The sequence below is a fragment of the Danio aesculapii genome, chromosome 6 (genome assembly GCF_903798145.1).
Source record: "Danio aesculapii chromosome 6, fDanAes4.1, whole genome shotgun sequence".
NCBI classification, from domain to species: Eukaryota; Metazoa; Chordata; class Actinopteri; order Cypriniformes; family Danionidae; genus Danio; species Danio aesculapii.
In genome coordinates, this window is record NC_079440.1 from 27,928,074 (window position 1) to 27,951,486 (window position 23,413).

At 42.9% G+C, this 23,413-nt stretch overlaps 2 protein-coding genes across 2 annotated transcripts in view; one reads left to right on the forward strand and one right to left on the reverse strand.

The window, feature by feature from the left end:
• Window positions 1–20,625, reverse strand: part of pecam1b (platelet and endothelial cell adhesion molecule 1b) — an 82,001-nt gene extending 61,376 nt beyond the window's left edge. Inside the window, exons 1-4 of the mRNA XM_056459875.1 lie at window positions 20,519–20,625; window positions 20,360–20,377; window positions 18,520–18,813; window positions 18,159–18,446 (exon numbers count right to left, since the gene is read on the reverse strand). Of these exons, the coding sequence (XP_056315850.1) occupies window positions 18,159–18,446; window positions 18,520–18,813; window positions 20,360–20,377; window positions 20,519–20,582 (664 nt within the window). The 5' untranslated portion in view covers window positions 20,583–20,625. The remainder of the gene's footprint in view (window positions 1–18,158; window positions 18,447–18,519; window positions 18,814–20,359; window positions 20,378–20,518) is intronic.
• Window positions 3,429–4,907, forward strand: LOC130230724 (uncharacterized). Its single transcript, XM_056459876.1, has 4 exons — window positions 3,429–3,673; window positions 3,741–3,995; window positions 4,084–4,329; window positions 4,408–4,907. Exons 1-4 carry the CDS (start codon window positions 3,461–3,463, stop codon window positions 4,492–4,494), a joined length of 801 nt encoding a protein of 266 aa, XP_056315851.1. The 5' UTR covers window positions 3,429–3,460; the 3' UTR covers window positions 4,495–4,907.
• Window positions 20,626–23,413: the final 2,788 nt, after the last annotated feature.

A 23,413-nucleotide genomic window follows, 5' to 3' on the forward strand; every position in this document is an offset into this window, starting at 1 on the left:
AGGGGCTCCAGCCCCTCTGACGTGGGCCCCTGCCCCCGGAAAGGGTGTGGGCCCTGGGGGAAAGGGGGTGGGAGCGGTGGCCCTGGGTGTCAGCATCAGCATTTGGGATGATGGTAGGTCTTTCCAGCAAGCTTTTGAAACCAAAGTCCATTTGGGGCCATGATGAAGATGGTTGGTCTCGGGAACGGCCGGTGGCAAGGGCTTGGCGACGCTCACCGGGGTACTTTATGAGACCCAGGCCCCAGCCCGCCAAGCCATGCCCGAAGGGAGACCCCTTTTTCGGGACGTCCCGCGCCTGGAGGTGCCTGTCCGGCGCCGATTGTCTCTGACCTCCCATCGAGAATTCGGCGACGGCGAAGAAATGTGGACTTAGGTTCTGACGGTTGGGCAGCTTTGAGAAAGTTCGACTTAGGTTTTGACCATTTCGCGCCTGCACCAAGCACGCTGATCGATAGGAGCTTGTTTTGACGCCCCATGGGTTAGGCCCCTGCCCGGCACACCTGCCCCAACATGGGTGGGTCGGCCTCTATTGGTGTGGTTGGTTCCTCCCTGCCTCGGGCGTGCTGTGAGGGAGGCGTGGGGGGGTGTCCCTCCGCACACAACCCCCCCCTTTCCCGCCTCTATCTGTGGGAGGAAAAAAAACTCAAATGGCCCGTCTGGTTTTGACCAAGAGCATGTCCGGCGCTCTGCCCGCCAGCCCGCCCGCCTGACCCCCTGTGCTTTGTCCCCCCCCTGCTGATTCTCAGTCCGCGCCGCCCTCGCCCTGGAACAAGGGCTGGGGGTGGTAGGTGGGCTCGGTAGAGTCTCCAGCGTGGTGTGTCGAGCCCAGGGGCCGTGTGGGGTACGGGCTGGTGCTGGCTCCAGCCCCTGTGTGTGTGCGTGACCAGTGCTGCGTCTCCCGCCCGTCCGCAAGCACGCCCACCCCTTCGGGTTTATCCTTGCCGGCCCTCGGCGGTCTCCCCTGCCCCACCTGACCCCCCCCTACCCCTCTCCCCCGGAGGTGTGTGGGGGTGGCTGGTGGAGGCGGAGGGTGGCCGCTAGTAGTCTCTGGCGAGGTGAAACAAGCCGGGGTCAGTGGTGTCCGGGCTTACGGTCTGGCCCCTCCTTTTTGATGGTTGCGGTTCATGATGCGGTGAGCCCCGGAAAAGGTGCGTGTTCGATGGGGTTCTACGACACTGCTTTGAAAGTGGGAAAAAGCCATGTATAAAGCCCCCGCGGCTGGTGCAGTCCAAGCTGCCCAAAACGTTGCGTGTTCGGCCGGGCTCATGCCATCCCTTTGTGGGGGCAGAAAAGGGAACTATAAAAAGGCTTATTCAAAAAGCCCCCCGCGGGCTGGCGCAGTCCAAGCTGCCCAAAACTGTGCGTGTTTGGCCGGGCTCATGCCATCCCTTTGTGGGGGCAGAGAAGGGAACTATAAAAAGCTTTATGCAAAAAAGCCCCCTGCGGGCTGGCGCAGTACAAGCTGCCCAAAACGGTGCGTGTTCGGCGGGGCTCATGCCCATCCCTTTGTGTGGGAAAAGGGGAATAAATCAAAAAGCAGCGAAAGTCCCCGCTGCTGGCACGGTGAGGCTGCCTGAAATGATGCGTTGTTCCTGGGACAAAAATCCACCAAAAGTCGTAACAACTGCTTCCATACAAGTTGGATCAAAGGGATCTCGTAGGTATCGGTCCTTCCCCTTTAAGAGGGGGAGGGGGAACCAGCGTCGCTGACGCGGAAGCGGACGCTTCGTCCGCCATCTTTTAAACCGCTCCACGCGGCATGTGGGTCTCTCTCCCTCCAGCCTTGGTCTTGGACGGTCATGGCCGAATGTGCGCTCTGCTTCAACGTCTACAGCCGCCTCTCGCCGCACCTGTCTGCGGTTCACAAGGTGTCGAACGCGGACGAGAAGAAGCTTTTGCTGGCGCTCGCCGCTGGGCGCGTGGACATGCGGAAGACGGCGTGCCCGGTGCCCGGCTGCCGGAGGACGCCGGCCCGCCTAGACAGACACCTGAAGCAGCACGCCGAGCTCTCCGTCTCGGCCAGGAAGGAGGCTATGGGCCGAGCGAGGCGTCGGAAAGTGACTCGAGAGTTGCGGTGGTTGCGGTCCACTCAACCGACGGTACCCGTGGTGTCTCGGCTGGCGTCGTCCTCCGAGGAGGAACGGGAACCAGACGGCCCGGAAGCCGAGCGTCCCTGCGCCGACCCCCGCTGCAGGCTCGCAACGGAGCGCATACAGGCCCAGCTCTCAGAGCTCCGCAAGCAGGTGGACAAGGTGAGGTCCGCCCAGCTCCAATTCGCCCGCCGCTATCGAGAGTTGAGGAGGGGGGAAGAGGGGAGGAAGAGCAAGCGGGCAAGGTCGTGTCCTGCCCCGCCGGCACCATCCCCCGACCCCGCCCCCGGGCGAGGGCCGGCCCCCGGGCGAGGGGCGGCCCGAGGTCTCCGGGCGGCCTCCGAGCCTGTGGAAGCCTACGATCCAACAAAGTACCCGTACCCGGACCACGCCCGCGCCTTGCGTTGAGTATGGTTATGGCACTTCTCTGTTGGGCTGGTGGTGGGTGTATGTCGTCTAGGCTGACTTTTGACTTTCGCCCCCGTTCTGCAGACTTGCTTTTGGCAGAGTTCGAGGGTTTCCAATTGGGGAGCGAGCCCACCGCCCGTCTGCGGAATAACGTGGCCTCCAAACTGGCGAGGGTCAAGGCCTTCCTAGGCTTCATGGCGACAGGCCACGCGGACCCAGAAACCTTGTCCTTCCTCAACCAACCGGCGCGCATCCGAGCCTGGTCTGCCCTGCTAGGCCAAACGGGCATGGCCGAGCCCAAGAGGCAGCACTACCTGAAGAACGTGGCGCAGTTCCTGGATTATCTCTCCGAAACCCCGCCGGCCTCCTGCCGCCTCTCCAGTACCACCCTGGTGCTGATTCGCAGGGAGCTTCGAGCTCTCATTCGCGGCATACGCCGCCGCGTCGTGGTACACGAGGTTAGGACCAAGCAGGCCAAAGAAGGCAGACTCATCTCCAAAGCCACCCTGCTACGCTGTCATCGGACGGCTGGGAGAAAAATACCTGCCCTTCTAGGTGAGTGTTTGGTCCCCGCCGGTCTGCGTTTCCACCAGTGGCGGTGGAAACGCTGACCTTCTCTCCGTTCTTCCCTCCTCTGCTCCAGGGCACCAACGGCTCTCGGTCAAACCGAGCCACGTCAGCGTACCCACCCCTTAACCCCCGAATGGGGGTTAAGGGGTGGGTACGCTGACGTGGCTCGGTGCCCCTAGGCAAAAAGATAATGTCTGCTCCGGGGCGCCAGCGGCTCTCGGTCAAACCGAGCCACATCAGCGTACCCACCCCTTAACCCCCGAATGGGGGTTAAGGGGTGGGTACGCTGACGTGGCTCGGTTTGACCGAGAGCCGCTGGCGCCCCGGAGCAGACTCTTTTTGCCTTGGGGCACCAGCGGCTATCGCTAAGTTTAAACCGTTGGTGGTGTAACATGGTTTGTTGGAAAAGTCTAACGCCTAACTTCCCTCCGTCAGACGGCCTCGAGTCCAGCCCAGACACCAGGCAGCAGTGGCGCTTCTACGGCTACCTGACCGGCTACCTGACCTGCATCACGGGCCATCGCTGTGGGGTCTTCCAGAACCTGACCATCCAGGAGGTCCAAGAGGCTTCCAGAAGCCCGGACGAGTCCGCCTATGTCATAAACGTGAGTGGAACGTTGCATGTGGGGGCCACCAGGGGTAGGGCTCACTCATCTTCTCTGTTTTTCCCAGATCACCACGCATAAGACAAACCGAGCCTTCGGCGCGGCTCAGCTGTCTCTCAACAAGGAAGAATACAGCTGGTTCAGGAGGTTCTTGCAGCTGCGGGCTAGCCTCCCCGGGGGGAGCCAGGCCTCCTATTTTTTTTTTACTTCCAGATCCAGTCCCTGTCGAACCCTGAACAAATATTTTCAATCTGCATGGACCAGCATGGGGCTTCCCGGCAAGCCCACCTTCACTGACGTCCGAACTGCCATCGCGACCCACGTGAGTATCTATGCCAGTGCCCCCCCGCTGACCCCCATGACTGCCAGCGGCTTTGACCACAAAAAGTCTCTGTCTGTCTCTGACGCAGGCAAAGAATTCACATTCTTCCGAGGATCGCAGGAAGGTGGCCCAATTCATGTGCCACGATACCTCAACCTCAGACAAGTTCTACGCGCTTCACCTAGGCCCTCTCCAAGCACGTGAGCACCGCAGACTCTTCGAGAGGGCCTTGGTGGAGGAGGAGGAGGAGGAGGAGGAGGAGGAGGAGGCAGCGGGCAGAGAACGCCACTCAAGGAAGGGGCGCCAGAGGGCAGAGAGTCCCGGGTCACCCATGGTAAATCAGTTCCTTTTTGGCATGGACCTCAACAGAGGGACGTGTGGTGTTAGGTAACTGGCCTTTTCTCTTTTTCAGGAGGGAACTAGCAGGAGGACGCTGCCATGGCCGCCTTCGAAGGGGAAACGCCCCCTCGAAGCAACAGAAGACTCTGAATCTTCCTAAATAAAAATTGAACAATAAAGGTCATATGGTGTTCAGTGTCTTTATCTGTGATTGATAAAAAATAGCTTCGAATGGGACAAATGATCCCTATCTCCTCTGTTAGAAGTGTCGCGTGGGACGCCCGCGTCCAGGTTCAGCCTTTGCTAAGCCCCAATTGGGACAAATGATCCCTGTCTCCTGTGGTAAAAGTGTCGCGTGGGACGCCCGCGTCCAGGTTCAGCCTTGGTTGAAAGCCCATCGGGACAAATGATCCCTTTTTAAACACAAAGAGGTGCCAGGCTGGACGAGACTGTCCAGGTCTGCGCCGGCGTTGAACGGCCATATGGCCCATGGTCCAACTCTGGGTATTTGCAGGTGTCTCCCGGGACGGCTCGGTCCTTTGGGCTGCATAAAGAGGTCGGAAGAGGGCTGCCCAAAAGCGGGGGTTAACTTCTGTGAGGTACTCTATATGAGTCCGCTTTGTGAGAACGAGCCCGGACACTGAGTGATGTGAGGTGTGTGCTTTTGTAGTGTGCTAGAGAGATTGGGTGCAGCTGTGCGTGATTAGAACTCAGGTGAAGATGCTCGTTGCGTGATACTGGTGGAAGAGCCTGGCCAATCCGTGACAACTGATTACTCCATCCAGGACTCTCCAGCACATCTCCCTTTGTCTGACTGCTCCATCCAAGATTCCCCAGCAATACCCTATTCATCACCGTTGGACTGTTTCACCTTACCCCTACCTCCTATCACATTATTGTCAAACACCCCCTGCACTCATTCTGTATTTGGGTCCTCCTTCCTCTAACCGTGACAGTTGTAGCATGCTTTTTTTTTTTTGGTTTCACTTTCTTTAAAAATGTATACTGGGAAATTTACATTGCAACTTTACTAAATTGTTCATTTTCCATTGTCCAAAAATAAAATGGGTGACACTTATAATAACCACAAACTATGAATCATCTATTAAAAATTTGCAAATAGTAAATTCATTATTTGTTATGCATTATCAAATGTTAGTAAGCAGTATTTACAAATATATAAATGCTGTATTCTTGACTTATAAGCACATTTAGATGCGTTTAGTAATTTTTTTCCCTACTTTTGTTACTGATTAATTTTGTATGACAATTAAATATCACATTATTAACAAATCATTTGCATTTAAGAGTAGTTGTTTTTTTGTTTTTGTTTTAAGATCGTTCAGAATGAGTTAGCAAACTATTAAAATCAATGTTTATATATTATTATTCAGGCATATACTAATAGTTAATTTGTATGTTAATAAATGCTTTATTAACTCAACTTCATTTAATTTTGTGACCTAATGTAGTGAGGGCTATGTATGCTTTATAAATCCCTAATAAATGACAATTAACTCTTAGTATCAAATGAACAATACATCTTTGCAGTCTTATCTAAAAAGTAATAGTACTGCAAAGTTTAAATACTGCCGAATAACAGGAGTCAAAACATAACATAAAATTGGATAAAACAACAACAACGTAATAATTTAACAATATATCATGGTACAATATTTTAATGTTATTTAGCTATGTTTAAAGTTATGTTTTAGCTATGTTTAAACTGCACACCATTTTTTTTAGTTAAGATAGCAAAGATTTTTTAGTTGGTACAGTTTCATTTGTGTATCTGTGAATGTGAAAAGTAGTTTATTTTCTTTTTTTTCCTGTTCAGAATATAACTGAGCCTTTAACTGTCGTTTATAAGGGATTTATGAAGCATAAATAGTCTTCACTAGATTTTGTCACAAAACTGGATGAAGTTAAGCTAATAAAGCATTTATTAACATACAAATTAACTATTAATATATGCCTGAATAATACGCTGTACAAATGTTAGTTTAAATTGTTTATAAACCAATTACTTATGTATTCTTTAAAAACCCACAACTTGTCTCAAATAACTGGTTTGTAAATGATGCAACACTTAATGAAAAAAATTAAAGTATGAAAATACTATCATTAAGCAAATTTTATATGTGCTTACAAGTCCAGAATATAGCATTTGTATCTGCAGTTGTAAACTGCTTACTAACACCTGTTAATGTAGAGTTAATGCTTAACAGATAATAAATTACCTATTTATTAATGTTTGATAAATGATTCGTGTGTAGTCATTACAAAGTGTTACCAGAAACTGAATAATAAAATATACCAAATAATGATACACTAAACATTACCACATTTATTTATTTTTATTTAACAGGCACTATTGTGAAAGTACGTCAAATAACGTGTAAATAAAACACACAGACATCTGCAAAAAAAAGTCAAAAACACCATAAAAATTTTAATATTTTTCTCAGGTTACTTTAACGTGTAATGTGTACTGTCTACTAGTGTAGTGCAACTCATGAAATCACATTTCAATGCTTAGACCTGTTCATTAACATTAAACATCTAATGCATGTATATATTAAAATGTTAAAAACACCATCAAATCAAAAACAATGGTGTACTTAACCCAGCTGACACAGAACAGAAAAAAAAGTTTTTTGAAAAACTGGGAAAAAACTTGGTCCCACTTTATATTAAGTGGCCTTAATTACCATGTACTTACTTCAAAATATAAATACAATGTACTTAACGTGTTCATAATGTTCTGCAGAACATAGGGTTAAGGACAGGGTTTTTTTCATGCAGGTATTTAATCAAGCATAAGTACAATGTAAAAACATGTATTTACACAATAACTACACTGTAAGGCATTAGATATTTCAGTGTAAGTACATATTAGTTAAGGCTACTTAATATAAAGTGGGACCCTCCAGGTTGAGTTGAAAAATATAAAAAGCAAATAAAATGCATTGATAAAGCCTCGTAAATTAAAGCACCATCTACTCTTCCAGGACAGCAGACATTCACCACAGTTACCAGGGCTCTGAAAGTTTATCATGCTGCTGCTTCTTACTGTTTCAAGAATTCCCATCTTCACTGTAGTTGTGTGGTTCTCCAGTTGCCCTGTATGTTAAAATATAAAATAGCAATGTCAATACTAAGTCTACATATACAAATGTCACTTATAATCTAATTTTCAAAAATATTACTCCAGTTGAGTCATAAAATTGAGTTTTCAAGGAAGAATGTTGTTGTTATTGTTTACATGATTATTCGCATAGGAACAATATAGTAATTAACTTTCCATCATATGAAAACGCAGTAGTAAATCTACCTGCTGTCATTTCCATCTACCTGCTGTTGAGGAGGTCTCCTCCTGCTGTTTCCTGTTGCTCTCTAGCCGAGTGTAGCTCTCTAGCCGAGTGTAGCTGTAGCTCAGGTCGCCTGCTCAGCTAAGTTCAGTTTTTATTTTAAATTTGATAACCTGACGCCGCGATCAAACTTCACCTATCATATTAAATACTAACTCCATAAATATTAAATACTACCACCGTGACCTCAGTGTGTTTGCATCGCAGCTAACATATTTCAACAATGCAGCAGTAAGTACTCTTTAGCTCATCTTTGGCCTGTTTTCTCTGTCCTATATAACTGTTTACAATTCCATATCAAGACTATAAAACTCTGTCGATCAATTAATTAATTACTAGCTCTTAAATTTTAAATCTCTTCCACTGTCACAGCATAGCAGTTCACATGTAAACAGCTCACAGTTGTACTTATCCAGTTTATTTCCATATTCCGCCTATTTACACCCTTTATATTACATTATAAATCGTTTTGAGCGGGTGTTCTGCTCTCTCGTTCTCTCTCTCTCGTGCTCTCTCTCTATCTCCCATCATTGCCTACTGTTCATTTCCTACACACTCTTCAGCTCCCTTTAACTCAACAATATACTGCTGTAGTAAGTCAGAATTTACTTAAACTCACGGTGAGTAAAAATGGCTTCTCCTAGTCTTGTCACATGCATTTCATGATACATGATTAGTGTATCTCTCTCTGTCAACAAGGAGAGCTTTACATATGATAAATGTAGTGAAATAGTCAGGCTGACAGAGATCTCAGAATTAGAGACACATATGGAAATTTTAATTGAGGATAGTAAAAGTGCTAGGTCTTTAGATAAGGATTTGGATGTGACTAGCCTAGCATACTATTCACATTGTTCGGCTACGGTTGTTGCGTCTTTGCAGAGAGATGGCTGGGTTAGAATCTAGAGGTGGGAGAAAACATGGATGTCCGTTCCAACATCAAACAGGTTTCGCCCCCTCAGTTATGCACCCACTGAGAAACCTGATGAAAGTGCCCTAGTAATTGGTGACTCCATAGTACAGAACGTGCAGATAGAAACACCAGCCACCATAGTCAAATGTCTGCTGGGAGCCAGAGCGCCTGACATCCCCTGTACAATGGCAAAAGGGGGCCAAAGATTCAAATTCATATATGGGCCATTTAGAACAAAGATTTGCCACTTATGGCAAAATGTAATCTGAATGTGAGCCTAATGTGGCCCATGTGGAAATGATCAATTTGGCCCAAATGATGGAGGACAAATGTGGGCCACAGTTGGCAAAAAGGTGGCATAGTCATTTAAGGGTAATCTGGGTCTAAACCTCACAAGTGACTCACACGTGTAAGTGCAAATGTGTCCCAGTTATCTTAAGACATAGGTGTGCCACTTTTGGCAAATATTTGGCACAGTAAGCTGTGGCTATTGCAGTTGTGAGCCTAATGTGGCCCAGAGAAAATATGGCAAATGTGGTCCAGTTATTTTAAAACATATGTGGGCCACCTTTGGCAAATATTCGGCACAGTAAACTCTGACGAATGCTGCTGTTAGCCTATAGTGGCCCAGTAATCTTAAAATATATGTGGGCCATTTTTAGCAAATATTTGGCACAGTAAGCTATGGCTAATGTAGATTTGAGCCTATAGTGGCCCAGAAAAGATATGGTAAATGTGGCCCAGTTAACCTAAAACAAATGTGGGCCACTTTTGGCAAATATTTGGCACAGTTAGCTCTGGCTAATGTGGCTGTGAGCCTAAAGCAGCCCAGAGAAGATATGGCAAATGTGGCCCTATTATCTTAAAACATATGTGGACCACATAGACTAAAGTAACCATCATGGAGATGGTGTTAGTTTTAGTTGGGCTCATAGTCCTGAACCACTTAATATACATTTTCTTTTGAGCTGCTGTAACTTTTAATAACTTTGCTTGAAAATTTTATTCATTACAGTAAACAGGCCAAGTAAAAAAAACAAAACAAAAAAAACAAAACAATAAAATTAAGTGAGGCACAACCTGTGATGAAATAATATAATTCACTGATGTTAACCAATGTTTAATCCATTATTAGAAGTAACATAATAACATGCTTGCACATGCCACAGAATTATGAAGGTTTATAAGCAAAAACAATTCTGCTCACAGAGACATCAATAATCAATATTATTAAAAGTGACAAAATTAACAACGTCAACATAAGTGAAGTTTTCAAACTAATTTCGAGAGGAGCACGTGATATGATTGACTGCAGCTGGCCACTCATCTACATTCACTAGTTAGCCAATCAGATTAACCCCAACTCACTATAAGTAGCCTAGCTAGAACTACTCTCTTATCTGCGTTTTCCGAAGAAACTAACGACAAGTCCGCTCTAGCTCTTCCGAAAGCTACTCACGGACAAACCAACCTCCTACTATTTTCAATCATCATCATCATCATCATCATCATCATCATCATAATATCGTCGTCAACTACAACGAAAACAACAATGGAGGCGGCGGAGATCACAACAGCGCAGCAACGGGCAAGAAAGAAAGCTCCGCGCTCCCTGAAACATCAGCCCCATCTCAACAACACCCAGCCTGGAAGTCTGCTCGAGACTGAGGCTCCAGTAAGAGGCCAAAGGCCTAGCTACTCCAGCCAGAGCACAATGTTTTATACAATCCTCATCTCCCGCTACTTCAAACCGCCACGTACCTTCTCCAGCGTCATCATACGTCTCTCGTATCCAACAAACGACAGTCACAGAACTCCTCCAAACTCCTAGACGCCGGAACCACAAATTCCATACTGCTGCAATATACCCGAAAAGACCTTACGAATCCACGTCTTCGCTGACTCCGCCCCCCAAGGACACTACAACCACACGCTCCTGCTACGCCCCCCAAACACTACGTACTACAGCCCACAAACACTGCGCCACCCCGGGCCACCAGAGAAAGCCCTAAAGCAATCTCGGAATCTCCCGGACAATAACGCAACTCTTCTAGCCTGCAGCTCCCCAATCCAGTGCAAACTCCAGCCCTCCTCTTCCAGCAATCCTTACCACTCTAAACCCAGCTCTCCCTCCTCTCACACTTGCTACTACTGCGGCGACAGGCACGCCGTCAGCCAAGTCTAAAGAAAACAAATTACTTGTCAACATTTTTAATCTTTATACTGATTTACGTTTGCACCCTGACCTAATTTTTCTGAATTTCTCATTCCAGGTCTGTAAAACAGATCCAAGCCCGGTATCTTGGCGCTCCCTTCCCAGCCCTCCACCAACGCTGAACCAGAAATCACAGAGCTATTATAGAAAAAGAGATCGACAATAAATTCATGTTCGATCCCCTCATTCATGCTGCTTCGTCAAGCACATTCACATTAGCCTACTGAAATGGGCATTAGAACGTTTCTAAAAACATCTAATAACGGATCTTTCATCTTCTCATAATTCCGCCTTTTTCAGCATTATTCATCACGCCGAACGAAGATGCCTTAAAGAGATTTCTTGGTTTGTGGCGTGGTATTTAATTAATCTAGTCTGCTGCAAAGCTTCGCAGTCGACATCACCCCCGCCTTTTAAGTCATTCCATTAAACCCTGATCTCTGGTATCTCCGATTTCTGGCATTAATCAGGCATCACAATTCTACTTCGCAGTCTGTCTAACATTCGGACGCAGAAGTAACCACATTTATACTTCAGAACTATTTGCGGGATTCTCGCCAATAACTACGGTGTTCGCACGTAGTTCATCTACTAGACGTTTACAGGTATCTCTTAGTGACAGAGATATAAGTTCTAAGAATATAATATATCTGAAGATATAAGAAAGTGACAAGTCTTTCTAGTATTGGCATTTCCATCGTGGAAGAACCTCCGGCTCAAGCACTTCTATAAAATTCCTAAGCATCAATTTGGATTCGCAGAATTGCATACATGCATACCTAAATAAATCGACTGAAATTTAGTTCCCTTATATATTCTTGAAGAGAAAAGATTGCGCTAAGCACAAACTGTCTATCTTAGGACATCAAAACTCACACGCGCATTATCCTGCAGGGACACCTTTTCGTCACGCACCTCCAACTCGCAGCATCAGTCCCCGGATTAGATGAGAATATATCTCTATCCGATCTCGGCCATATCAACTCGGTCTGAAGGGCGTCGCGCACCGGAGGCACCGCTTAACGTGGCGACGGGGTGCGCACATGACAGGGGGAAGGCTAATGCACACCAGACATGCAAATTCATATGTCATTTAAACTAAACTATTTACATAGCGCTCCGTGGCGCGGCAGAATACAAAGAGTCCTGAATTGTGACTAAGCACTGCGGACAGCCCCCGACGCGCACCCTGATAGAACATATGTTTCGAATTCTAAATGCATGGCGCAACGCAGCACGTCACCGAACAGCGCTTAAGGCGTGCGACCAGCTTATGCTTTCCTTCCTAAGCGCTGGAATTGCTGCCCACTCATTTATAAACGATCCAATTTCATCCTCAGTACATATCTTTAATACACAGACGCCGCCCCCGGCGTAGGCTTAGAGGGATGTTATCAGGACTGCCGAAAAAAAATTCTCGTTTACCGTTAGAATGAAGCCGCTGTCTACTGCACTAACAAAAGGCGTTATCATTATCATGCTTAAAGGCTGCTTCTCCATCTCTTCATTTGGACTCCAGAAAAAAAAAAATAATAATTAATTTATAACTGTTGTACATGTTCCTAATTATATAAGGAAATTGCTGATTCCCTTTCTTGCTTTTGTTTCTAGAAACTGGTACCAGAAGCAGAGCCGCACCTGACCTCATCCCTCCTTTGAAGATGACATTCCCACATACATGATTTGCATCAACACCTATAAATATATTTTAGGAAGTAACCCCAGAATATCTCAATAGTTCCTCACTACAGAACACATCCAAACATTTTATTCCCCACATAACACTTCATTCCCATTTGCCCCCGCAAACAATCAGTCTATTCATCACATACTTGCATTCACACAAACTATGATTCTATTGCTAATTCACAAACCGGCCTTCTTATTAAAGGCATCCCACCCTCCCAGACATCAGACTGCCCATCTTGCCCTACATACTCTCCAACGCATTTCCACACTCAGAAGGATACCTATCCTTGCATACAGACCACACTCTAGATGCAATGTTTATTCTTGATTTTTTTTTTTCGAGTTTCTCAGATGTTGTGAAATTACAGTAACATCTAATTTGATCCCAACATCCACCCCACCATCACAGATCTAACTTTGATTGACGAGGAAACGATCAATCATGATAAACAGATCAATCCAGAAAAGGACAATGCATCTACATATTCAATATTCCCTCCCCCACAAGCCATTCCAAACACTCCTAGCATACATACACTATAGGAAATGCTAAGCTTAAGTCCCCCAGCCCCCCTTTTTCACACACCATCCAGTGACACGCCTTGGTTTCAAAACACATTAAAGTAGTCCTCCACCATTCAGGCTTCCCACCAGATTCATACTCCAGTCAGATTTGGAGCCGCCTTCACAGTTGCACATAAAGGGCTATCTCAACAACACATACAAACAATAGGAAGGTGGTCTTCCGATACCTTCAAATCTTACATTCCATCTAAAGGAAGCCCAAAGGACCCTCACCAGCAGACACCTTAAACCTAGCGGCCAAAGGCACGAGCCTAATCCAGGGATAAGACAAGACACAGCCATCCCGGCTCCCAGAGGGCGGAGGAGCTACTCAGCCACCCAAGGGCGCGGGCACGACCCAGCCACGTAACCCTGCTTTCTTCCTTCTGGCTCTGAGTCGCACTCAGCTTTCTCTCCCTATTCACTCACCTAACTCCAGCAGGAGTTTTTCCCGACCAGGCCCCCCCTGTCACCTCCGCCCCCCCTTGGCCGCAGCCACAGAAGTCTTCACCACCCCTCCACCTTTCCCTGACTTCTGTAGGACCCTGCCCCCCCCATGGCTCTGACTCCCGCAGGAGTGTTACCCCGAGCTTCGGTTCCCGCAGGAATCATCTCACAGCCCCTCCCCCAGCCCTAGCTTTTACATATTATATGTCATTTTAACAATGACATATAATATTGCCTTTATTTTTCTCTCTGTTTGATTTTATTTATATAAATTCATATCTATATGCACCCACGCATATAAATATTAATTTATATATAGCGCTGCCACCATCACGCTCTGTTCCCGCAGGAACACCCCCAGAGCACCAATTCTGCCCGTCACCTTCCAGCAGGAGTCTTCACCTCCCCCTCATCTCTCCCGACTCCTACTGGAGCTGGCCAAAATAGCTCAACCAACCCCGAGCTGTGACACGAGCACGAGTCACGTCACCGACCCTCCCCGGCCCTAGCTTATTTTATTTTCTTATACATTTATTTTACACATTTACCTTTCATTTATTTTATTTCATTTATATATATGTATATATATATGCACCCACGCATATAAATATACATTTATATATAGTGCCGTCACCCTCAAGCTCTAACTCCCGCAGGAGTGGTCCCGAGGGCGCACCTGCCCTTCCTCTTCCCGACTCCAGCTGGAGATGGCACATACAGCTCTATCTCCCGCAGGAGTCCAAAAATCGCCCCCCCCCCCCCCCCCCCCCCCTCCCGGGACAGCATGCCAAACCTGCTAACAGTTGTCAAACAATATCTAAGTGTGATCTCTTGAAACAGCAGAATCAAAAGCAAATAATGAAAACCGTAGCATCAATAAGTTATATAATGTATTCATACTGCAATGCATGCTTGGATTTTTGTATTTTGTCACACCCAGCAAGTGCGAGGTGTAGGCCATATCTGGCCAGAGTAAAAGCAAACTGAGGCCCAGAATAGGGTCAGTTCCTTCATTTGGTTGAATTCTGGCTGATATGTGATATTGCTATGGCTTAATTGTGGCCCAGATCTGGCAAACAGGAGCAGACTGCCCAAGTGCCATCATTCCATGCTGTATGTGGGCCTGATGTAAGTGTCTGGTGTGGGCTGGATTTGAGCCACATGAATTTTGCTAGCTGGGTGGTGATGAGTCTCACAGCTGACTCTTATCACTCAATGGCTGGATGTCAAAGTGGTACCCACTGAATAACATAGGTTTTGTAGACAATTGACCAAGTTTTTGGGGAAGACCTGACCTGTTGAAGAGAGTCTTCATCCCACCCAGGCTGGGGCAGCTCTCCTCTCTAGTAATCTGGCATATAGTTTTAAGCTGCAGTCACACTGGGCTTTTCCTCCCATAGACTTCCATTCATACGCACGCGAATGCGTCAGACCGGAAACGCAGGGTCATGCGTTAAGTTTCGCAGTTTGCTGTGGTGCAAAGTTCAAGGTTGGTGAACTCTTGACTTGCGAAATCGCATCACTTGACTGAGTGAGACCAATCGAGGATCAAAACATGACCTCTCTGAACAGAAATTTAAAACATGGAGCGATCGCTCGCTTTTTTAATGTCTAATCATCTTGTTTAATTCTGCCCCTTTTCGCAGCACCGCACGACAGAATTTCGCACACACAAAGCCCGGTGTGACTGTAGCTTTAGTGTTGGTATTTGACTAACTAGGGCCCAGGTCGGGGAGGAGACAGATTGCTTTATCCAACCGTCTGCTAGCCTCCACAGTTTACCTACCTCAAATAATCTGCAGCATATAGAGCCACCTAGATAGAAGAACATAGAGACTCTGTCTGTTCCCCAAACCTCTAAATATAAACAACTCCTAAAACAAATCAAAGGTAACAATCTCACTGATGTTCATCAAATAAAAAATAAAGCTAATCAAAAGATAAAACTCAGATTATTGAACATTAGATTACTCTCCTCTAAAACTCTTTTTGTTAATGATTTGATAACTGATCTAAAGCTAGATGCACTTTGTCTAACAGAAACCTGGCTAAAACCAGATGATTACATGCCCCTAAATGAGTCTTCACCTGAAGGATATCTTTAACATTAACCGTGTCCTAAAGGCAAAGGTGGAGGCGTTGGCATAATATATAGTAATATTTTTAGTGTTACTCAGCGATCAGACTTCAAATATAATTTATTTGAAGTAATCATGTTGTATATTTCAGTGTGCAATTTAAACAATACATTTCAATCAAAATTAGCAACCAGTCATTTGAAGGCCAGATTTCAAGCATCTGTAAAACTGCATTTTTTTCATCTTAAAAACGTTGCCAAACTTTGACATATACTATCAATGTCTGATGCAGAAAAGCTTATTCATGCTTTCATTACCTCTCGATTAGATTATTGTAACGTGTTACTAGGCAGTTGCCCCGTTGGCCTAATTAACAAACTTCAGCTAGTTAAAAATGCAGCTGCTAGAGTGCTTTCTAGAACAAAGAATATTATCATATTACTCCAGTTCTTTCATTATTGCATTGGCTCCCTATTAAATATCGTATAAATTTCAAATTTTTATTGACTACCTACATAGCCCTGAATGGCTTAGCTCCCCAGTATTTGAGGGAGCTTCTGGTGTATTATAGCCCATCACGTTCTTTATGCTCAATTAATTCTGGACAATTGATTATTCCCAGAATATCAAAATCAACTGTAGGTGGCAGATCTTTCTCATATCTGGCATCTAAACTCTGCAACAGCCTTCCTAGCACAGTTCGAGATGCAGACACACTCTGTCAGTTTGAAACTAGATTAAAGACACATCTGTTTGCATTAGCATACACATAAAACACAAATGCTTTTGAAATTCAAATCCTCTAAAGGATTGTTAGTCTGCATTAATTAGGGCAGGGATGTCAAACTCAATTCCTGGAGGGCTGCAGCTCTGCACAGTTTAGTTCCAACTCTAATTAAACACAGCTGATCAAACTAATTAAGCTTTTCAGTCTGGTTTGAAACCTATACAGGTAAGTGTGTTGAAGCAGGGCTGGAACTAAACTGTGCAGGGCTGCGGCCCTCCAGGAATTGAGTTTGACATCCCTGATTTAGGGCAAACTGAGCCGGGAACACTTTCCAAAAGATATTATTATTTGAATGGCATCTGCGCGTATGTTAGTCTTTCTTTATTATTCCTGAGGTTTCGAGGTTCTATAATCCTGGACCAGACTATATCCTGAGAAGCTGCTGTGGTGGTCATGGAGGAGTATAGAGCAAGAGACTGATTCCTCTAAGACCCCAGTTTCGCCAATTGGTGAAGTTTGTTCCTCACTGCTGTTGCCACTGGCTTGCATGGTTCGGGACTAGTGGAGCTGCGCATCGATGGATTTGCTCTTCAGTGTTTAGACTTTCAGCAGTAAAAAATTAAACCACACTGAACTGAACTAAACTGAACTTAAACTCTGAAAACTGGACTGACAATGCTTCAAATTACTATAATCTTCTATGTGAAGCTGCTTTGACATAGTCTACATTGAAAAAGCACTATAGAAATAAAGATTAATTGAATTTAATTGATTTAAATTGCATAATCACATGTAAAATGAAAGTCATTGTGGCCGGACACCTGTTTGTTTACAGCAGTTCTTCAAAATATCATATTTTGTGTTCAACAAAAGAAAGAATCTTCTACAAGTTTGAACTAGATGGTAAGTAAATACAAACAAAAAACAGGGTTTTGTTTTACACAAAACTGAAAATTCTGAAAATGTACTCTCCCTTCACTTGTTACAAACCTGTTTTTCTCTCCTGTTGAACACAAAAGAAGAAAGTTGTAAACCTGTAACCATTGGCTTCCAAAGTAGGAAAAACAGATAGCATGAAAGTCAGTGATTACAGGTTTTCAGTTTTCTTCAAAATACCTTCTTTTGTGTTCTACAGAACAAAGAAAATCACAAAGTAAGTGGTTTGAAACCACATGTGGCTGGGAAAATAGTGAGTACATTTTAATTTTAGGTGAGATATATAGGTATAGTGACTCTACCCAAAGAGATCAGTATGGTCATGACCATATCATCCACTTCAATGTTACAGGTGCAAAATTAAAATTATTGTGTCCAACATTGCGTCAGAGGTGGCATGCTTACATAATGTACATGCTGTTCGTTTTTATGTCGTAATGACTGAGAATAGTACTTGGTTAAACTGAAACAAGATTCAATAAATACAAAACTCAGTACTCACCATAACGTTTTTGAAAAAAAATCCGCTGAATATGATGTGTAGTAGGATCTCCGCCATTGTTGCACTGGAAACTGTAATTTGAATATGTCCCAGACGTCGTGCCGACCAGCGACTCTACAAGCATTTTTTTGCTACAAGGTTTTGTTGGCAAAACACAGATACTTCAATTCGGTTTGATAAATTGGTTAAGCACAATTTAATATGTTTGATGAATATATTTTTAATTTTAACTTCAGACCATCAGCTAAAATTAATACAGTGGATTTTTTGGGAGGCTAATTATTGGGAAGTCATTTGTTGATCAATATTTAATTTTCCGTTTCCACAATTTTTCAAAAAGTAAACTTTTTACAGTGTAATAACAAAACATTTATTGACCTACCTTGAATGTCAATGTCAATCACATTGCTGTTGTTAGATATTTCTATTTTGCTACCCAAACTAATTGAATAGTAGCAAAACATTTTCACAGTTCTCATCCTCTTGTGCTCAAAGGCCAGCTTGTGCTCAACTTGCTGAGTATTGGTTGGCTTCCTGTAGAGTTCATCTGGTCCATCTCTAAACGAAAACATCAAAGAACCCATTTCTCCCTCTGCTGTACAGACAGCAGTAACATTATCTCCTTCTTTCAATCTCTGTTGATCCACTGATAGAAAAGGTGTCAGAAGACCTGCAGACATATGCCATGGTATTAGGAATTGAGACAAAGATCTTTTAGGCATTGAACTGATGTGTTACTCTACCTTTAACAGTCAAGTCTGTGGAACGGCTCTTCTTGTTTTGATACCCAATGACAACAGCACATTCATATTTTCCAGAGTGGAAAACTCTGGCATCTGGTATAGAGTAGAGCCAGTGTGTAGCAGTGGTCTTTTCTGTAAGTAACATTTCATAATCTTTGTAGAATATGTATTCATAGTTGGGATTAGACCCTGGGCTTTGGCTGACTTCTGCCTGGCATATCAGTGACACATTTGTACCTCTTTGAACTTCATTCCTCGGCTGGATAATGAGATTTACACTTTTTATGATGAACTCTGAGTAAACATAAACCAAATTTACCAGTCAGATGGTGGCAGAGGTTGTGAAATTAAAAAAATAATATTTCTTGTGTAAGGTATTGTACTGATCTACACTACAAGAAATCAACAAATAAAAATGGCTGGCTAAAATTCGAAGGGAAACAGAAAACATATGCACAACTCAGATTAGAAAAGAAAAGCTGTAATTTTTAAATGATCTGTTACTTGTATTTAATTGGCAACATATTCCTTGTGCTTTCACTGACAAACTTAAATGTATTTTGAAAATACATTTTACCAAAAAGATGAAGAAGAAAAATTTAGATGACATGCAACACACTTCAAGAAAATATGTACAGAGGCTATGTAAAAGTGAGAAGGAATCAAAAATCCAAAAATAGATAATTTGGAATCAGTCCATAGGGTAAACTATTGGTACACAAAGATTTTATGATTGGGTATATTGAAAATCAACACCAATTTATGCATTAATCATCTCTAAAGAAGACCATCAAACTAACCATTTCTCCTGTTGCTGTATAGATTAAAAAATGACAAGATAAGATTTACATGTTTTAACATGAACTCTGGTTAAAATAAAGCAATTTTAGCAGTCAGATTGTGGTAGAGTTTGAGGAATGAGATAAAGCCTTATTATATCTTTTTTGATCAGCAGTGCAGCGGGGGTCTCAGTGCGGTAAACACAAACATTGGTACAGGAAGGAGAATAGTTAAACATATTTAGAGACTTCCATTTCTTGGGATTAGAGCTATTTTAGAGATCTCTGTCCCCACCCAGCTCCCACAAATGGCACAAAAAATAATAAACAAATCATAAGGATGTTTGGTATTTTTTTCTTTTATTAAGCAGCTTTGCAAAGTGGATTATTTTATTATAATTCCAGATTTTAATGCATAATATATTTTTAGCATATGTAATAATTCGTTATCTTTATTTATTTTATAATACATAATGAATAATAATAAATTGTAATAATGGAAAATTGCTATAAAAAATAATACATATTTCATGATAAACAATTGTAAAGTAATTAGAAAGTAAATATAATAAACATAAATGCCAATTATTTCACATAACTTTGTACGGCAAATAAGTAAAGATTAAATATATTGGGGGTTTTTTTATTACCGATCTATGTTTATAATAAATAGGATTTACTGCAGGATTAAATAAATGAACAGATAATTCCACACAAGCTGCCAAAGTCAAGCTAATAATAGTATGTAAAACTTGTACAGTATATAAACTGTAGCTTTACACCTATAACAGTTTGCAGATTATCACTTTCAAGTCTATTCTGTTTGGCTGTAAAATACAAGACTATCGTTCCAAAAAAAAAATGATATGCCATTTCACATCACAAGTTCTTATGCCTGTATTCCCTTCCCACTACTTTGCATAACAATGGCTTGTGACAACACACAGACATGTTTTTTTAACAAACAGCACATAGTTCATTAGTGCAGTAAATGAAAATGATTATAACATTCTTAAATTGACTATACTGATAGATGTTTGAGAAGTGAGTGGTTTACAGACCTGAGTTGGCTTTGTCTGCTGATGATGTCAAATGTGGTCCATGAGAGTTATTTGTTTCCAAAAATAAAATAAAAAAAATGAGTCATAAATTAAGACGTTCAAAGCAACCTTGTTATCGAAAAGCAAAATTGAGAGAAAAGAAATGGAAGGTGTTCTTACAGGTGAAGAGAAAGAGGATGAGGAATGTGCCTGTCCTTAGAGAGAGCTGTTTTTTCACCTGCATGGCTGAGCACTCGAAGCAGTGCACATACAGTATATGTGTTTTGCTGTTGGACAAAGTGAAGAATGGCTGGAGGGAGGAGCCGTGTGTGTAAGTCTTTACCTCTGCGCTCTAAATTTCACAGGATGTGTGTGTTGCTTCCTGGGGAAGTGAGGCCTGGAACTGGAATGTTCACTCTGGCTGGATTTGTGTCTCTGTCATGGAGCAGGAAGCAGAGATGAAGCTGCAAACATACCGCACGTATAATATATAAAAGTAACTGCATAACAAGAATGACAAAGAAAAAATGTTATGACTTCAACACATCTGCACCCACACTCACTAGTGTCTCACACTCCTCTGCTGTAACCCTGGTTCAGTCTTCTTAAGGGGGTTGTACACCGGATGCACCATGCAGCCCAGTGCCATGACAGTTGGAAGTAAAGCACACTGGATGCGTACATTTGCATGTTACTTAAAATTAAACAATCCAGATGCCGCTGTGTGGCATGGAAGAAATATGAACATTGTCCTGAGTCGTAACTGGGCGCTGCAGACAGCTGCCGACTTGATGCGCTGTTGTGCGTACCCTAATAGAATAAGAAAAATCCCAACCAGGTTGCACATGTAACATCAATAACTGGGAGGAACCTGATAGTGCTCTCTAATTTTTATCACTGTTCTTTTCCAAATATATACAGTTGAAGTCGGAATTATTAGCCCTCCTGAATTATTAGACCGCCTGTATATTTTTCCCCCAACAAAAATAAATTTTTTCAAAATATTTCTTTTTTTTTTTTTAATAAGTATTTTTATTATTAAATAAAAAAAAAATTCAGAAAAGGCCCCCAAATATAATCGAACTCGGTGGGCTTTTGTCTGACAGAATACAGTATTTTCTCAGGAGTGCTATAAGATACAAGCTCATTGATCCAGTGTTTTTTTCTCAGGGGTTTTTTCAGATTTCCAGTTTTGAAGTATACATTTTTTAGCTGCATTGCTTGCAAGCAAAATAAAATAGCTGCTGTGGTAGGTCAACTGAAGTGAACTGATATCACCTACAGAGATGTATAGTAACGAAGTAGAACTGCTTCACTACTGTACTTAAAAGGCAGTATCTGTACTTTACTGGAGTATTGTTTTTTTCTCCTACTTCCACTTTTACTTAAGTACATATTTTCGATGAGTTTAATACTTTTACTCTGATAGATTTTTTATGAGCTGCATCGTTACTCGTTACTAGAGGTGTCAAAATGGTCGATATCGGTTCAGTAATAGATCATAACGGGTTATTACGTACTGATGTCATTTATCTCCTATGTGCGGTGTCGCAATACTATGGCGAAGGACGGAGGCGCGAGGGCAAATGAAGGCGGCACAGCACACGAGCTGCTATTTCACTACTACAGAGAAATGTTGTGAGACTCCATCTCTGCCTCTCTTACTTTGGACATTTGACCCGCTGGCCTGTTTGTGAGGTAACTTTTCATCTCCTCTTGGCTGTTAAAGCGATACTTGTGGATCCAGACATAGGCGTGTATGAGGTGCAAGTTTTCTCCACTGTGTCTATCATAGATTACCTGTGATAACCGCGTATTATACATACATAGACTGTAACCGCGGCTGTTCTTCCCGCCATCAGTGAACAACGCTTTCATTTCTAAAGCCGATAGCAGCCCTTTCTGTTGAGAAGGTGCAGACAATAACCAATCAAAGGGGTGTAAGACCTCGTCTGTCAGCGTTTAAAAAGCAGGCGGGAGAATATTTACATTAGTTTATTTGCTATAAATGCTCATGCTGTCTTCTGTGCATGAGTTTTGTTTGATACATTCAGAAAGAGTGTTTTCTTTGAGCGGGTCAAATTAAGGGTACAGTTCATATATCGTACTGCTGTATTAAAGGACACAATTGTATTACAAGTAACCATTTAACTGTCACACCAAGAAAAAAACCAATAGAATTTTTTTTATTTATTGCATTTCTTAACTCCTAATGTCGCTAGTTAACACAATCAATACATTTTCCCCCAACACATCCCATAATTTCTAAAATATCAGCCTCTACCAAATGGTTGAGATGTTGGTTTATGGTAAAAGTACCAGAATGAATAAATATACTATAAAAATATAAAGTTTAAGACCAATTTAATTAAATCATAATCAAAATGAAACATTTTTGAATACTAAATCATAGCCATAAGCCATAAAATATTTCAGATTTTCATTTAACACAGTAATATACACGTTTTCTTTTTTTTACAATAAAATCAAAATCAAGTGAATTAGAACGTTCGTTTACAGCGTTTACAACCAGTAATTTGTGCTCTGAAAATGGGTTTCAATAGCGTTTTGAGTGGACTATGGACTGTTTTTGTGACACACAACTTTGAAAGGTGTGTGTTAAAGCTGTTATAATCTGTCAGATCTGTGGTTCAAGCGTGAGAGAAAAACAGTATTGTAACTCATGTTTCTTTTCGTTCTGCTTAATGACGTGCCCCCAAAAAAGAGATTTAAAATAAACAAAAAAATATGATGTCTTTTGACTGCATTCTTTAATAACTACATTACACAATACTTGTACTTTTACTTTTAGTACTTGAGTAGTAATTTTTGAAATAAACTACTTGCAATACTTAAGTACAAAAAATGTTGAATACTTTAGTACTTCCACTTAAGTATGGTGCTTAAAGAGCACTTTTACTTCTACTCAAGTCACTTTTTGATAGAGTACTTGTACTTTTACTTAAGTCTGGGTCTCTAGCACTTTATACATCTCTGATCACCTAGTATCCAAATTTCAGGATCTGGATCAATTTGACTATTTGATATTTCAGAGGATGTTGCAATGACAAACTT

Coding starts and splice junctions, on each gene's coding strand:
- LOC130230724 (XM_056459876.1), top strand. CDS start 3,461: ATGGTTTGTTGGAAAAGTCTAACGCCTAACTTCCCTCCGTCAGACGGC. Junction 3,674..3,740: donor AGTCCGCCTATGTCATAAAC/GTGAGTGGAACG, acceptor TGTTTTTCCCAG/ATCACCACGCATAAGACAAA. Junction 4,330..4,407: donor AGAGTCCCGGGTCACCCATG/GTAAATCAGTTC, acceptor TCTCTTTTTCAG/GAGGGAACTAGCAGGAGGAC.